General features: G+C 40.4%; 1 protein-coding gene across 1 annotated transcript in view; it reads left to right on the forward strand.

Moving 5' to 3' along the window:
- Positions 1-747: 747 nt before the first annotated feature.
- The window catches only part of LOC149289334 (very long chain fatty acid elongase 6-like), a 40,818-nt gene continuing 22,464 nt past the window's right edge, over positions 748-19,101 (forward strand). The window contains exon 1 of the mRNA XM_089490787.1: positions 748-836. Coding sequence (XP_089346913.1) covers positions 748-836 — 89 coding nt within the window. The remainder of the gene's footprint in view (positions 837-19,101) is intronic.

The raw sequence follows: 19,101 nt of genomic DNA on the forward strand, positions 1-19,101 counted from the left end.
CTCATACTGCCACAAGAAGGATGGAAGTAAGGCTGGGAGGTAAGTAAGTGGCTTTATTCACTTGATCTCTAAAGAGAAATTTTACTTTAAGAGAGAATAAATAAGAGAATAAGCTTTAGATTGTAAGCTTGCGAGCAGGGCTCTCTCCACCTAATGTATCGGTTTGTCTTAGTCTGTCAATTCTAGTCTTGTCATATCCCTTGAATACATGTATTGTAAGAAGCGCTGTATAAATTGTTGCCACTTTATAAGATAATGAAAATAATAATACTGTAATAAACAGTAAACTGTGTGTGAGCGAAAGTGTTATTTAGGTGTTTGAGTTCATGCCTGGTTTTCTTTGTGAGCATTTCTAGCCCAACAAATTATTTTCTTTTCCTCAGGTCATGCTTCCTCTGCTTCCAGGTAAAAGGCTATATAATGATTGCTTAGTGGTAGTGTGTATGTATGTATGTATGTATGTATGGTGGGTATCAGGTGCTCCTAGTGCACGGAGTGAGGGCTTTAGGACCGCAGCGTTACACTGAGCAGTTAGGGTGGATGCAGAAGAAAGGAGGAGGCGAGTGTGTGACCCGGGAGGAGGATAGGGCGAGGAGAGAGAGCGCAATGCTAAATCAAGGGTACAGTTAGGAGACACAGAGACACCCAGGCAAGGGGATTGGAAGGAGGTGTGTGACAGCTAAGGGACAGGCGAGAGGGATATCAGGCTCATTCTCCTCCCCAGGTATCTCACAGCAGGTCGCCCCGATGAACATGTCAGTGTTGACTTTGCAAGAATACGAATTCGAGAAACAATTCAATGAGAATGAAGCGATCAAGTGGATGCAGGAGAACTGGTGAGTGCATATGAATGATTCTGTCGGTGTAATGGAAGCGATCTCCTGTAGGAGAGGCATGCACTGATGTACATGCCCCTCCATGCATTGCACGTATGGCTGTATTAAACCCTTTATCGCACACACAATCTGATCCCGGATTAGACAAGATCGGCCTATAACAATCATTAACATTTTGCTAATCAGCGTGTTGTGCTTTACTCTCGTATTCATGCCTTTAACGTTACGGCATGGAAAGGGTAAACACTGTACAGTTGCCAGCCTTTTAATGGGGGCCCCGGTGTATACAATGAATGGGAGCACTATGTACTTCAGCTCAGGGCCGGCTACGAATCTTATTCATTCCTATCTAGAAATGCTCACTTTGTGTAGTGAGGAGCACAAGGTCTTGGGGGGGGGGGGGAGATATATGTATATATATATACATGTATATACATATATATATATGTGTGTGTGTGTGTATGTATGTGTGCATGTGTGTGTATGGTTCATCCATTGGCTCTGGTTTATCAGATATTAGCCTTTTCATAGAGCTAGCAAATCCCCATGCTTGAGCATCTTTGCTTGCATTTAAAGAGAGAGTAGGCCCATTTGTATAAGTTGTGTGTTCACAATACATGTAAGTAAGCGGTTTCCTTCTCATAACCTCGTGGACAGACCGACGGTGTCTCTGGTAAACCTCAGTATTGTGATTGCCATAATTAATGCCTGTTACATTTATTTAGGGATAGCTTGGGCCAGGCTGTGGCCTGCATGTAACTCATGTGCCGGGTATCAAAACAGTATGACTAGTGCTTTTAATTAAACACAACACAGAAATTAACATTATTTACTGAAATAACCCCTCCGCGGTGTGATTCCATTGTTGTAGTTTCCTTGATAAATGATTATTTCATCTTTTTTTTGCATAGATGAGTACAAAATATATAACGACACCTGACTTTGGATACTTCCTACGTGTTAAAATCTATAACTGATCTATGGACTGGTGGTAGTTTGGCTGGGTGATGCCCTGATGCCATTGAGGGCTATTTAACAGCCCCCTAGTCTACCATACTGTCTCGTATGCTGTGTTGTGTTACTTTGCCAATGGCGCTCAAAGAGTGGCCTTTAGGTTTGGGTACATTGCTCACCTTTCAGTAAAAAAATATTTATTTATTATTCTGTAATTTAATTACCTCTTACATAGAAGGCAAGTCAAAGTGTGATGGTCAAAGTTTTTAATGCGGGTGGTTATTTTGTAATTCTTTCTGGCACGTTGATAGAAAATGTGTAAAATCCATACAATGTTTAAACTATGCTCCCTACAGGTTTCCCTGAAGCCAAGCAGTTTGCATCTACAGGAGCTCACGCACCACATGCTAATGTTAATCTAATGGATCTTTTAGGTCTCTGACAGCAGATTTAGATGTCCAGATTTCAAGCGTAGTAGTTGAGCCCTTGTTCTGTTCTTGCTTGGCTGAGTACTGTAATCTGACTAATAGAAACGATTCTGAGATCCGATTCCTCTTTGACTGAGTTTTGCATACCCACTCACATTTTTTACATATATTTGATTTGTTTCTTTAGCAACAAATAACAATAGTAGGCAGATCCTTCTTATCACAACAGAGTATTGAGACACTTTAAATATTCTACATTCTCTTTAGGAATCAGGTAGATTTTTTTAAATAGCTGCAGGTAGAAGGTTTGGGTCAAATGTTTCTTAGAGTAGAGTGTGCCAGAAGTAATCAAGTAGTTTGGAAGCCTGTAACACCATAGTGTCATATGCTAATAATGGGTGTTTAGGGGCAATTTGTTTAGTAGGGTCTCACTTTAGGTAAACTTTATTGTTAGAGTATAGTTAATTAAAAAGAGATTTTGAAAAAACACAATATGTTTTCTTTTCCAACCATAGTTTGAACATGTTACAAAATAGATGATGCCACAGAAAGGTAATATATGTCATGTTGCAGATGTGCCATTGCCAAGTGCAACTGGGTGGATACTTCTTTTTGGAATTGGAACATGGGTAGTTCCTTCTAATTACTACTTTTGACAATATTATAGGACATAGAAACAGAAGTACCTCCTAGCTACCCAGAGGATTAAAATTTGTCTTCTCATTGTCTCAGGTAAGAAGCCGATTGCATACTGTAAAGGAGCATCATTCAATGGTGAATCTGGTTTACCTCCAAGCTCATGTGGCCTCAGTCAACATATTTCAAAATATGCTGTGGGTTCATCCTCATGATAAATCAGTAATCTCCCCAATACAGCAAGATATTTAATTGCTGCAATGTATATTTGCATGATTTCGGTAAGTTCTACTGGCTACTCTATAAACCCACATTCGGTCAGAAGCTTCGTTGTGGTCACATAATGTCACCTCAGTAGTGAGTCATAAGACCAAATGTTGAGTTGCCGTACAGAGAAATGTAAAATCAAACAAATCATTATTGAGACACCATGCCAGGCGGGATGGTTCTTAGTCTATGCGCTATAACTCACTTTTATAAATTACTTATTAATTTACTTTAGGACTGACAAATCCCAGAAGTAATGGCCCCAACATTTTATATTTTTTCTATAATGTTTTCTTTTCTTATTCATCTCTTTGAATGTACTAATTTTCTGACTCCTGACTTCTGGATAAATTTGCTGAGTCTTTAACTTTACTTATTAATAGCAATTAGATCACTGTTATCAGCTCTGCATTATGCAGGACCAGTTCAGCCCTTCTTGCAGAAAAAGCTTAGGGGGTTACACAACTCACCTGTAACTCAAAGTTTGGGAAATAATGCCATTTTGTGCCATATACATAATGATCAATAATAACCGGGTCTTTAAAGGTTTCAGAGCTTGGTATGCATGCCTTTGATATGTAGGTGCCACCTTTTCCCTACCGTTTTGTGCCTGTGCCATCATGGTACACGCCAGTTTAAATACAGTGTTCAAATGTATCCTTAATCTCAAGTAAAGTCTCAAGTATGTGGTGTTCCTTTGTATAATATATGTACATAAACAGACCAAAGTCATACTATGCATTCACTCTTCGAGTCTTAGAAAAAACAGCAAGTATACAGCTATCTGTATTTCAGGCATGGTGTACAATAGGGCTGGACTGGGGATGACTAAGGAGCCCTGGCGCTTTAAGGCCAGTGGCCGTCAAATGATAAACATGCAGATAAAGCCTGGATATATTTTTATACTTAAGCAACGTGGGGCCATCAGCCACACACCGTGGGACCCAATCTGTCACTGGCCTTGTGTTCCAAATGGCCAGTTGGGGTCTGTTGCTGAACATCCTGTTGAAACACAAGTTTCAAGACAGTAGGAAAGATCTGAACTTGTGATTAGCATGGAATATTGCATGGACCCCAATGCATTTTACTGCATGCAAATTGACGCCAACATGGTTTTAGTTATTGTAGTTAGGAAATTAGACATAATGGATCGCAGCTCATTGTCCACTTTTAACACATGTTGCAGTAGAAAAAGCCCCACCACCGACGCTGCAGGTGCAATTCCAATTACATATTAAGTAGCCTTTCAACTAAAAGAGAGAAACATACATCGCAATATAAAAGCTGTATGTTTTAAATTTGGTTCAACAATTTTAAAGTTGATCTCTCATTTTCCAAGCTTTCTACAAATTCTGATATACAGTACGTACAGTCGCTTATTTCAGACTTCAAGAGACACTCAAGATGTCACCAATCCTAACCTACAAAAGCTACTAAATTGAAACTTTGAAAGAGGCAGTGTAGTGTCCCTGGCAGCCCAGGAGTGCTTAAATATGCAGTCTTTAAAAAAAAAAAAAGGGGAAAAAAGCAAAATAGAACATGTGTGTAATAGCTGCAGCTGGGGTGCATATGATAGCTGAAGTGTCCCTTTTAAGAGGCTTATTGTGGGACATTTTGTCTGCTATCTGTTAGTTTCAGAGCTATATTGCCGTTTTAATTAAAATAAGCCAATTGACTCCCTTAAATCCACCTGAGCAATTAGCGTGCTTTGGGAGTCTTAATTGGAGAGTGTTGTCCCCGCTGATTATATTTACCAGCCTTTAGAGCATTAATAAGTGGTAAATATCTAGAGATTTCATTGTGAAAGAGTGATGCAGTATTTCTTCCATTACTTATCATCATGATCACATTTTATCTTTCTTACAGAACCTAAGCGTTTGGTTTGTTTCCTTTTTATGTTGTATTGGCATGGTGGTCCAGACATTGCTGGTGGTCCAAGCATTATGAGCCATGTTTCTAAATAGGGAGCAGAGAAAATTATCATTGTAAGATTAAATGTCTCTCTGAAAGGATATTGGTTTATTAATACTATCTCATAGTATTAAAGAAGCAAATGCTTCTATGCTTAGTGTAACCAAGTATGTGGCTGCTGGATTATTTTATTTGTATTCACGAAACAGGAGTCTTTAGTCAAAGTTAAATTGGGCCATCAAGGGAAAAGATGCAGGGTCAAGTAAGCAAAAGTAGGCAGCTGGACCAGGGCACCTGGTAGCAAGGTTCTCCACTTGTTGCTTACTTGGGGTTGTGTTATTTAGATATTTGCCTGCATTGGACAGCAGGAACACAGCGATTCTTGTCAGGGACGGCCTTAGGTGTTCAGGCACCCTGTGCGGACTACTTCTCTCGCCCCCCCCCCCTCGACAAAAAAGAAAGAGAAAAATCTTGTAACTAACAACTAGTTTTAGTTAGAGATTATTTAGGTGCAAGTGCAAACAAGTACAATAATATATAACTGGAAACACTGGTAACAATAATGTACTTTAAATACATTAAATATAGGGTAAAAAAAGGTAACAGCAATAATTTTTCCTTTAAATATTGAAAAAATTGGACCCTAGGCAATTATTTCCTTTGCACCCCCTCCACGCACCCAAGCATGCAATCACTCCCTCCGCTCCCACACCAAAAAAAAAAAAATTGCCACACTGACTGCAGTCTTCCCTCCTTCTAACCCTACTGTGACTTTGAAAGGTTCTCTCCCACGTAATCATCCCCAGAGTCCCTTTGTCCCCTCATTCACTAAACCACACCTCTCTTTTCCTTCCTCCCTGTAGTTCAGGTATAGATCAAATAAACAACACATGTAAACAACACTTGCATATATAGGATTGCAGGTATAGTCCAACAGAATAACACACAAACCCAGCTTTGCAGGTATAGATCAACTGGGGATCACATGTAAACTCAGCACTGAAGGTATAGATCAAATGAACAACACATGGAAACAGCACTGCAGGTAGCGATCAACTTAATAAGATATACAAATCCAGGTATACATAACTAATGTATCGAAACATAGCAGATATAGATCAACAGCATAGCGTGAGCAGATATAGATCAACAGCCCAGCATGAGCCCTTTTTGTCACCAAACAGTCCAGCGTGAACCATTTTTGTCCCCAAACAGCCCAGCATAAGACATCTTTGTCCCAAACAGCCCGCCCTGTGCCAACTTTGTCCCATAAATACCCTGCCCATGCCATCTTGGTCCCCAAAGCTCAAACACTCTGCCTGTGCCATCTTTGCCTTTCCCCACATTACTTATACATCTATGATACACACAAAACACTTATATAGTCATTCATTTACACATATTCATTAATGCATTCTCACAATTCATTCTCACCATTCATCCACACATTATTTCATTCATTAATTCGCTAATTCATTCACACAATTCATCCACACATTAATTCATTAATTCTCTCTCATTCACACAATTTATCCACACATTAATTTTTTCATTCTCATGCATTCACACTCTTTCTTTCAAGATTCTTACTACCCTCCTTTCTCACGATCTCTTCCCTTCTTACTATCTTCCCCCTCCCCCTTCTTACTATCTACCCCCTCTCTCCCTCTTTGCAGTTCACTTGCCCTGGTGAAGTCCTGTGGTGGGAGTGCGAGGCCTCAGTCAAAGGGGGCTGAGTGGTTGTTGAAAACTTTTTCATGTGCAACCACTCAGCACCCCTCTCTCTCTCCTCCTCTCCCTGCCGCCTCGACGCGGCCCTGGCCTTGGTGATGCCATGGCGCCCTGTGCGGCCGCACAGCTCTCACACCCCTAAGGCCGGCCCTGATTCTTGTCCAGGGGCCAAAATGGGGTTGAACGTCTGCAGCAGGGGTATTTAGAGAGACATATAAAGACTTAATTTCTGGAATGTGATTAGTTGTGGCAAAGGCAGCTTCCCAATTACTGTGTCAGAATCAGCCAGAAAGAAGCACCTTGTCTACTCACACGTTACAGTCAGTGATAGTGGAAGTCATGTGGGTCTATTTGAAAAATAGACAAAAAAAAAAGACAAAGTTCAGAGTTAGTGTGCCAGGATACTCCAGCCAGCAGCCTCCACTCACAGTAACAGAAATGCAGGTAGAAAGCAATGTGTCTGCGTGTGTGAATTTATGTTCAGTTGTCTCTGTATGAATCTATATGACTATCCTGAATCTAAGACAAGACCAAAGACCAATTAAGGTTGGAGTTCGCTAAGCCGAAGTTCCTGTTCTTTCAGCTTTGTTGAAACCAAAACATTTTTCACATTGCCGAGTGTAATTCAGAGGTTCCCTTCAGATTTCTCTGAATGAGTACCTGCAGTGTTATAGGGTCTTTGTACCCTATCTGTAAAACATACTATGGGAATTTAAACCACCTATAGTACCATTGAATGAGAAAGTAAGTTTCAGGGTTTATAACATATGTGCTCAAATACTTTCTATAAAAGGTAATATGGTTGCATTTGTTGATGATGGTTCCCCGTCCTGTTTACAGGTGCCTGTTGGGTTTCTTTCCTGAACCCACCAGCAATGACATGCATAAAGAGCATGTGCACTTACCTGATAGACCAGGTTTATTCGATGGTTATCTAAGTAGTGGGGTGGGGGTAAATTCCTTGCGACACTGAAAAGAATGTAACTATATTGGAAAATTAAACTTTTTACTTTTCTGTAACCTTTTTCTATTAACCCTTAAAGTGCTGCCTATGTAGGAGATACCCCCAAAAATGGGGCGCACCAGAGGTGCAAAAAGGATTGTGGATGTGTGCATTTGCTTCCTGTATAGTGTTTTTTCATAATTATCAAATGTAACCCCTTATGTGTGCCTAAACAGCATTATATTGCATACTGTTACCTACGTGGGTTGCAAGTGTAATGCGTACAGCCACATCTGTCAGATAAATGAAACAAGATGCGTTGGCGCTTTCAATAAAATTATTTTGCTATGATCTTTTTTAGGAAAATAATGGGGAGAAAAATATGTTTTGGGTTTCTTTGAGGGTAGGGGAATAGGTTTCCGTAGTTAAAGTGTAAGTTGTTTATAAGGTTGCCAGATAATTGTAACTATGGCAACAATCCATAATTTGTCCTGGTCTCCCCCTGGGGGTCCATACCTCTGGCATTCAAAGGGTTAAAACAAATTATGTATGTTTATATTTGCCCATATGAATTTAGCATGTACAATTTGACCTTGTAACAAACAAGAACTGTGCCATCTTTTTATTATATTAACACTGTTTCAAAAAAAAGAAAAGAAAAACAATAATAGAATTGTAGAATAAACTATTTGTGTCATCTGTCAGATTGCAAATGCCTTTGTGATAGTTATGGGATTGATCCTCAGATTATTACTGAGAAAAATCTTTAAAATTTGACCTTTTTGTCCTTCAGGAATACATTATTCCATGCCTTTTTTAGGTATATTTTCTAATTCATATTCCTTTTTTTTTTTTTATTTTTTTTTTACATATGTGCTCTTATATATCAGATGTTTCACCTAATCGTCTCTTACAATAAAAAAAATTGCAGCTTCCCTGAACAATGAACATTTGAATGAAAGCATCCCCCCCCCATACTCCTGCCCTGCCAGCATAGTATAGACTAGCAGCCCTGAATGACAGCAGCTGCAGTTGTAACGATCTGGCCAATCACGGTTATCTTCTGATGTCTGCTGACACACAGAGCACCAATAGGAAATGCAGGAACCCTGTGCTGACTGCCAGAAAATTAGCCATGGAGGCTTACGTCACAGAGGAGGGCTGTCTGCCTGAAACTTTTGACTCATCTACTAAACAGTCTGCTGAATGAATGGATCATTAGTGTGCTAAAACTCTACACCACACTGCAGCGCTTGATAAATGCATGCACCAAACCCTATGTATTTAAGTGTAATTAATATCTAGACTTCTAAAATTACATTCTGTGGTAACTAAATGGAAAACCCTCTCTAGATCATATCTGAAAAAGAGATCAGCTATATCAAGAATGTTTACGCATGTGTAAACAATAATAGGGTTATTACGGAGATCTTTTTGTGTAATGGGGTTGTTTCGGTAAACATAGAGTTAACTCTTGAGATGTTTCTATCATGCAAGCTCAGACGTGTTACAAAAAAAACAACTCTGGGATTTACTAAGGTTAAGTTGAGAAATACACATAAGGTTCTAGGCATGTAACGTGTGAGTTGTTAGATAAACTTGAGCGCTAAAGGGTTACATTAACCCTTGAGTTGCTGGTGAGTTGGAATATTATGTTATGGTAGACTTTACCATGAATCTTTGTAAATATCACATTCTAAACGAGGAAGGGCATCCTATAACTTTATTGGTTTTGCTCCACATGCAAATGTTTTTTATATATATAATGCTAGACTTTAGTGTAATTTACTAATATTGTTGAATATCATCCTGTAATGCATATTGGAATCCACTGGCTGGATGCTTTTTTTTTTATACTTGGGGCCGCACATATTTTGCCAGCAACTGCACACTGCGGGATCCAATCTGCCGTTGGCCCAATGTGCCAGATGGCCAGTCTGGGCCTGGTGCAGAACATCCTGTTAAAAAGAAGAGCATCCATTCTCAGCATCATAAGTGGAGAAAGAAACGACAAGCATACACTTATTATGTTGCATGCAAATTGGGACATTTATTCATTAGTTATTGGAGTTAGAAAGTATACTGCTGTCTCCCTTTACTCCCCTGGTCATCTCCACAAAATCTAGGTATAAGCAGGTAGCATACTTAAGTACACTTCCTGCACAGGCTCTACAACGCAGCGCATTGAAGTTATTAGGAGTACAGTATTCAGCTTCCTTCCATGTGGTTAGTTGCAGCTAATCCAATTGATTTCAAAGAGGATTGAGGTTGGGTGGATTACCACTGAACATGTACAGGAAGCATACATGAATTCCTACTTACAGTAGAGGCAACCAGCTGAGAACAATGTCTCCAATAACCTTTAATCTGCAATAATGCATGCACCAATTTGCATGTAGAAAAATGCATTGGTGTCCATACAAAATGGGCTCCGATATGTGTTTTACACAGATTGGGCAGGAGTGGACCTTTTGAAGGTTTTTCTTTTGCTTAGATTAGTTTGCCATTGTATGAGTTAAGTCAATCTGATTGAAATAACAGCCCTGAAAGAAACTGGTATTATCCTTTATGTTATGCCTTGGTGAAGATGAACGCTTGAGACAGGTCTGCCATAAAGCATTAAGCATGTGGTTGCATTCATGAGTAATAGCAACAAAGCAGTTATATTTTGTATGTGTTTGATCAACTTTACTTTAGTACTAATATTAAACAACAAAGGTCACTCATGGTCATGCTTTACTAATATTGTTTTATTATACCTTTTTGAGGTCTGTGCCATTTCCTAGTTGGTGTATACTGTTAACTTTATTTTATTTCCTCAAGGTGGTCTTTAGTTAGCCCATTTTAAATGTTAGAATTGCTAGAAAATGGCAAAAATTACATATATGCTTGTATAGTACACATTTTGTTTCTCTTTGTGTCTTAATATAAGTAAAATATCTCAAAATATATATCTAGCATATATTTTTATATACATTTCCCGGGGCCAATAACATAGTTAGATCTAGGTTGCATCCTTATAAAAATGGATAATTCATCTAGAGAAATAATTGGAATAGTGTTTAATGCAAAGAAGAACATGACCGGTCAGATCAAATAGCAGTTATTTCTCACATTCTTTGATTTGACGTATTACATTATAAATTAGTTTTCTTCCCTGTGTATTGGATTCATTAGTTAAATTATGAAAATTGTTGCATATTATCTGTGAAATGTTACAGTATGTCCGGTGGATTTCAGTCGCACGCATGTTGCATTAATTTTCATAAATAAAATGTTCCTATTTTTTGTCAAAAAGTAAATCCCTCGCAAAGAGTGTACAGACACAGCAGCCCCCCTTTTTAATCTGTTTAAACCTTTTTTGCCCGTTTAATGCATATCATAGCCCAGAGATCCCCTTACATTTCTGTGGTGTCCTCCTTATGGATTTGCCCCTTTGATTGTCCCCCTCCCAGCTCACTGGTAACAGTGCTGCCTCGAGTTTGGCTGAGCCCAGCATATAGAACCACGTTGATCTTGGATTAGCAGTTTGTGCCTTTATCTGCCCAAGCGCTGAAGCATATCAACTCGGCAGATTTAAAGGCTGGAGGCAAGAAGGCGGATGACTTCCAGAAGGGTGGAAAATGGTGCTTTGCAATGCCATATGCTTCATGATGTATTTTAGAAATTACTTAAGGGATGCGCTCTTTGATAAGAGGTCAAATGAATTATTTTGTTTAACCTTGTTCCCCTGCTACTGTGTCATATGCATGGACTGAAGGAAGGCTGGCTGTTTGGCCCTAGATAATCTTTTCTCAATTGTGGTCACCAGCCTGGGCAGTCTCATTTCACACCAATGTACAGTCCCAGAATGAAATAAATCACATGCTGAGTATGCATGTGTGCCTCTTCCAGGACAGGTATGTGTGTGTCCCCACTGGTGGCTATCGCCATAGTCATGTTCTAGTGGCCAAACATAATCATAGACTTAAACACAAATGTCTTTCTCACTAATACATTCAACCAAAAAAGGAAAATAACCCTTTGAGTTTACTTCAACTCGACTGACCTGACTCAATTCCAGTCACGTGACCTTCCCTTCACGTGACACCCGCAAAACTTCATTTTTTTTGCAAAGACATGCAGGCTGCATTTTCTCACCTTTAACTGGCAAAATAGTCCTCATAGCTACCATAAAAACACGCCCAGTAAAAAAAAAAAATTAAACAGGGGTCCTCAGACACCCCAGATTAACCAAGATTTTTTTGCAAGCGCTAATGAGAGTCAGCTTTTGTGAATTTGCAAATTTGCTGATGTAAACCAGTCAAATCTTATGTACTTGCACTTTAATGAATAGAGTTAAGGATATTTATATATATATATAATATATATGTTTGTGTTAAGCTAATCACATACATACCTAGAGATCTAGTTTAAGGCAAACGTGCACAAAATCATGATATAGCAGTAAAAATACAACTGTCCCCAAAAAACGGCCCTATACCCTTCAGTGAATGTCTTTTTGCAGTGGTACATACATATATATTGCACACTAAGCAATACATAATATATTGCCGGGTAGGCATGTTTGTGGTTGGCAATTAGAGGGTTAATGTCCATTTTATACCTCATTTGTCTTTAGGTACTTGTTGAGTTACGTATTTACATAATTACTCAGGCTGAACAAATACACAAAGTTCACCAAGTACATCCCTGCAACATACCCATATCTGTATAGGTAAAAAAACAATAGAACTTTGATCAAGTATTGTCCCAAAGGGGAAAGGAAAAAAAAAACTTGATTCCAAATTTAGATCTTGAAGTGTGAACTCTGCCCTTTTTTTGCATCTATGAGTTGCAACATATTTACACACATATTCAAACACATACCCTAGCACTAACACATACATGTACACATGCTAGCACACAGGGCCGGCCCAAGACTTAATGCTGCCTGGGGCGAAGTTTAAAATGCCGCCCCCCCCCAGCCGACGCCATTATCTACCCTCCCCCTTTGTACTTACCGTTAAACAGTCCAGCGGCAAGTCTTCCGGCTCTGCCACAGTGCCGGCTTGTAATGCTGAGCACCGGAAATTGACGTCACTTCCGGAGCTCAGCATTACAAGCCGGCACCGAGACCGAGCTAGAGGCCTCACAGAGGAGAGAGAGGGGCGCTGAGCGGGTAAGCGAAAACCACTTGGCGCCCCTCTCTCTCCTCCGCTTCAAAAAAAAAACGCGTGGGGCGGCAAAGTGCCGCCCCTTCAAAAGTGCCGCCTGGGGCAATTGCCCCACTCGGCTCCATTGTAGGGCCGGCCCTGCTAGCACACCTAAATGTACTCGTGCTAAGGCACACAGATACACACTCATGCTAACACAGACATGTGCTCGTGTCATTTAAAAATATACATTACTGTGCAAAAGGTTTAGGAAGGTGTGAAAAATAAGAATGCTTTCAAAAATTTAACAAAATACAAAGTGACTGAATAGAAGAAAAATATAAATCAAATCAATATTTGGTGTGACCACCACAGTGTTCAAACAGTTTTAATTATCTTAGGTACACTTGCACACAATTGTTTAAGGAACTTGTCAGGTACGGTTGGAGAACTAACCACAGGTCTTCTGTGGATTTAGGCAGCATTAGTTGCTTCTCTCTCTTGATGTAATCCCAGACATGCTCAATAACGGTGAGATCAGGGCTCTGTGGGGGCCATACCATAACACCATTTATTTATATAGCGCCTTTCTCCCAGTTGGACTCAAATCGCTATTTGGCAACCAAATTACGCTACTGCCAAATATTTCAAATTTTGACTCATCAGTCCAGAGCACCTGCTGACACTTTTATGTACCCCAGTTCCTGTGTTTTTGTTGGAGGTATCGCTTCTTGGCCTAAAGTCTTCCATGAAGACCACTTTTGACCAGACTTTTTCAGATAGTAGATGGGTGTACCATGGTCCCACTGTTTCTTGCCAATGCTGAGCTGATGACACCACTAGAAATCTTCTGATTGCAAAGGGAAGTTGACCACCACATGTACTGTCATTGCACATTTCTTTGTGCTTCTTCTTTAGGACTTGGACAGACAGGGCTGTCTTTACAACATTGTCGGCCCTAGACAAAGCAATGCACTGGGGCCCCCACTGGATTAATCTGCGCAGTGGATGCCCATACATACACAAGCCTGCCCATACACACACACACACACATACACATTGTCCTTACACACGTCAGCTCATACACACACATTTATACTGCCCATACACGCACATATACACATACTTTGCCCTTAACCACACCTGTCCATACACACATGTGTATACACATCCCTTACACATGCCTGCCTATACACACCCACATATACATATACACCACCCTTATACGCCTGCCCATACACACAGCAGCTTACAAACACACACATATACACATTAACTCCCTTATACACATATGCACTACTCATATTCACACAAATACAGTGCTCATACATACATACATACATACATATGGACGCTTGCCATTACACACAAACATAGTGAGTCACACATTCATTTTTCTTGAATATTGAGAGCTGCATGAAAGCTGGAGGTTAGGTGGAAGTGAATTAAAGTGAAGTTAGGTGTGGGGCAGCACACTGTGCAAAGGGCAGTGGCGTCGGCAGGGGGGGCCAGAGGGGGCCATGGCCCCCCCTACATCATGCTGTGCCCCCCGGTGTGCCCCCCCAATTGAAACGCCGGCTTTTTTTTTTTTTAATAGACCCGGAGGAGAGAGTGAGAGGCGCCGAGCGGTTGCTGAGGAATAAGTTCTCAGCAACCGTTCGGCGCCTCTCACTCTTCTCCGCGACCGCGAGGCCTCTTCCTGGTTCGCAGTGCCGGCATTTCAAGCCGAGCGCCGGTATATGTCGTCATATCCGGCGCCCAGCAGTGAAGCCGGCAGAACCAGGGATACAGAGACCTCGCGATCTCACCGCTGGACAAGCCCAAGGTAAGTGAACTTCAAAGGGGGGGTTAGAAAGTTAGGAGGGGGTTAGAGAGTCAGAAGAGGTAGGAAGTGAGAAGGGGTAGATAAGGATAGATTGGGAGGGAGAGGGGGGTAGATGCGATAGATTGGGAGGGAGAGGGGGGTAGATGGGATAGATTGGGAGGGAGAGGGGGTAGATTGGGAGGGAGATGGGGGTGGATGGGATACATTGGGAGGGAGAGGGGATAGATAGGATAGATTGGGAGGGAGAGGGGGGTACATAGGATAGATTGGGAGGGAGAGGGGGGTACATAGGATAGATTGGGAGGCAGATGTGGTAGATAGGGAGGGAGAGGGGGTAGATAGGATAGATTGGGAGGGAGAGGTCTTTATGGGACAAAAACGGCGTACGTTCAGCTGTTTGGGACAAAGTTGACATAATGTGTAACTTAGGTGCTGGTCAGGTTCTATGTGGGCAGTGTGGACACCAGGGTTGTCTTTGGGGTGTGTGACCAATGATCTATGCCTGTAATTTAGGGGGTTTTATCTATACCTTTAATGCAGAGTTTATATGTAATTTCCAATTGATTTATATCTGCAAAGCTGGGTTTTGTGTCATTCTGTTCATCTGTATCGGCTATATTTCCATACATTATTAATGTTTACCTGCAAATATAGGATTTGCTTGTCTTATTCAGTTGATCAATACCTGGAGTGCTGTTTCCATGTGTTGATTATTTGATCTAAACCTTCAGTGCTGAGTGTACATGTGATTTCCAGTTGATATATACCTGCAATGCTGGGTTTGTGTGTTCTGTTGGTTTATACCTGCAATGCTATGTTTCCATACATTATTTATGTATACCTGCAAATACAAGTTTTTTTTTAATCTCATTCAGTTGCATGTGCTGTTTCCATGTGTTTTTTATTTGATCTATACCTGAACTACAGGGTGTAAGTAAAAGAACGCTATGGTTTAGTGAATGAGGGGACAAAGGGACTCTGGGGATGATTACAGGGGAGAGGACCTCTCAATGTAACGGTGCAGTTAGAAGGAGGGAACACTGCACTGACTCTCACTGTCTTCCCCTGATCTGCAGTCAGTGTGGCAAATATATTGGCAGCAGGGTCTAATATTAATATATATTGGCTGCAGGGGCTAATATTAATATATATCGGAAGCTGGGACTAATGTTTATATATATCGGCAGCAGGGGCTAATATTAATATATATTGGCTGCAGGGCCTATTATCAATAAATATTGGCTGCAGGGGCTAATATTTATATATATTGGCTGCAGGGACTAATACTATATATCGGCAGTAGGGGCTAATATTAATATATGTTGGCAGCAGGGTATAATTTGTATGTATATCGGCAGCAGGGTATAATATAAGTATGTATCCGCAGCAGGGGCTAATATTAATATATATCCGCAGCAGGGGTTAATATTAATATATATCGGAAGCAGGGTGTAATATTTCTATATATCTGCAGCAGGGTCTAATATTTATATATATTGTCAGCAGGGGCTAATATTAAAGAATGAAAAATAACTGTCACTTTAGCTGTTATTTTGAAATCATATTTTAATCACAGTCTTTACTTCAAAGAGATAAGTGCATATTATGTAGTTAAAAATGCACGTCTAACGTGTGTGTGTGTGTGTGTATATATATATATACCGTTTTATAATTGGCCCCCCTACTTTGGTCCCTGGCCCCCCATGTGCCCCCCCTAAATATGAAACCTGGAGACGCCACTGGCAAAGGGATGTTGCATATCTGGCAAAATTGTTATAAATGGGGAAAAAGATAAATTGATGGAATTGAGAAGCAGTTTCCTGAGTGTGACATTTAACCAGACCTTTGTGAGAAGATGCTTTAGGCTCCAGATTTACATGAGACAGGCGGTCAACTAAGGCAACAGTCATTGTTCATTTGGTAGACCATTTTTAATCGCCAGGGGTTATATTTGATGACGAAAACTCTGGCCTGCATATTTTTGTGAAATCAAATAGCTGTCTTTATATAGAAATCAGCTGAATGAAGAAAACACATTTGAACCAGTGTATCGCTATGACTAACATGGACTTAGAGCAGACACAATGGTTGAGTAACTTAGATCATTGGTACATATGTTTATGTTAGATATCAGTTATTGCATATTGCACATGAACATAGAAGACCTGCCTAAAGGATAGAGTCTGATATTGAAATTACATCGTATGAAAGCAAGTATGTCAGCACGAAAACATTAAAAAGCTATAATATATATTATATTATTATATATATATATTATTTCTACTTTTACTTGAATAAAGTGACTTATTAGGCAAGCAGCAAGAGGAAGGCTTGAATATATATGCCCTCTATTACCCTCGGTCAAACGCAGCTTGGTCAAAAGCAGGTCTAATAGACACTAAAGTGCTGCACATCAATGCGGATCCAGGACACTAGAGAATTTTTAGATAATGGATTTCAGTAGTAACTTGCGGCAGAACAGTTTGTCATATCATTGTGCTTACAAAACATTCTAATAAAAAATTCAAACTTTTCAAAGTTTCAACAGATGAAGATAATAAATGATTTAGATTAAATGTCTCTTTTTTTCACCTACTTAAAGGCATACTTCAGTGCCTAAAATAAATTAAAAGCATATTAGAGTTTTTGCATCAACTGCATTCATAACTTCAATCCCACCTTCTTCCTCCATTGCCTTTAGTGACTGCACTATGATCCATTGCATTTTTGGACTTCATGTGCATGCACACTCAATATCGCTCAGCTCAATTCATGATCTGCAAGTTGAGCTCCCATTGGAGCCAAAGATAATTGATCTTGCTTGCTGTATGGAAGTTACTCATATGGTTGTTAATGGAGTCTCATTACCCTTCCGTTTCTTAATCCTAGGCCAAATTTTGTGAAAGACGTTGTTTTTTTAGTGATACTGTAGAGATTCTGCTAGTGATGTCTATGATATAGTGAATGCATCATATGTCTAGTGGATAGAATCCATGTATTATAATGTGATTATGTGTTGATCGGTACCCGGTAAGTGAAAATAATTTATTTGGTGCAGAATAAGTCATAAAATGCTTGCAGGTGAGTTGAATATTTTGCAATAAATTATGCAAGGGCCTATAGGCTTCTTCTCTGTAAGCTGCGTAATACCTTACATCGGTCAACTAGATCAGATGGCGAATAACACCAAAACATGCTCTTACAGAATAGTTTATTGCATCAAAGATAACAAAGGAGCATATACTTGGCGTGGGACTTCTGGAGCAATGTAGGGGAAGCTTGTGTTGGCATCAGACAATGCCCGCAATCGAGGGTACTCTACACAACAGCTGGACATGACAATGTAGTCCCACATTCCAGCAGAGCTTTAACCCCTTGATGACAAATTGCCGGTCCGGGCACGTCACCAAAAATCAAGTCGTTAACGACAATTGACGTGCCAGGACCGGCACGTCTTTAAACGGGTGCAGCAACGGGTGCTTTCAGCAACGCCATGATCGGCACAAAGGGGCCATCTCTGGCCCCTCCCCGGGGCATCAAATTCCGCCATACTTTGGCGGCGGACGCCCGTTTTAAAAGCATTTAGGAGGCGATCAACAATCGCCTCCTAAACTTAAATGGTGTCGCTGGAATGCCTCGATCAGGAGGCATCCAGCGACACCAAACAGTTACCTTGGGATGGACTGTGACCGCTCCGGAGAGCGGTCACAGCCGCAGCTGCCGGTGATCTTCGCCATCAGCAAGATGGCGGCGGCCCGGGAAAAAAACCAATAAAGACGAAAAAGTTCGCTAGAAGGTCTCCAGACCCTCTAGAGAACTCTGGCTCCACTTGCAGGTTGAATACAGGTACTGCATTCAACCATGCAAGTCAATGGAGCTCAGCTTTCTAATCACAGTGTGATTAGTAAAAATAAATTAAAAATAAAATTAATAATAATTAGAAAAAAATTGTAAAAAAAACAGTAAAATGTAAAAATAATTTCCCACTGATGTCACTATCAGGGGAACCTTCAAGTTGAAAAAAAATGTAAAAATTTTTTTTAACAAAAGGCAAAAAAAAATAAAATATATACCGTATTTTCCGGACTATAAGGCGCACATAAAATGCTGAGAATTTCTCAGAAATAGAAAGTGCGCCTTATAATCCGGTGCGCCTTATATATGAACCCGACAGTAAAGAGAGGGGTTCATACAGGATCCTTTACCTCTATCGTGGGCGGCAGGGGTCGGTGGCGGCATACCACAGCACACACCATGCTCCTCCCCCCGTGCGCCTATGAATTTATTCTTCACTTGGGTTTTTACAGTATCCATAAATGGATTGAGCATTACGGCCACCGTAGTCAGGAGCCACACTGAGTGATACTTACAGCTCTGTGCGCAGGATCCTTGCAATATATCTGTGCTTTAGCGTTAACTATACCCACTACCCCAA

This window comes from Sceloporus occidentalis, unplaced genomic scaffold (assembly GCF_023333645.1).
Source record: "Sceloporus occidentalis isolate IW3139 unplaced genomic scaffold, rSceOcc1.0.p SCAF_46, whole genome shotgun sequence".
Taxonomy (NCBI): Eukaryota; Metazoa; Chordata; class Lepidosauria; order Squamata; family Phrynosomatidae; genus Sceloporus; species Sceloporus occidentalis.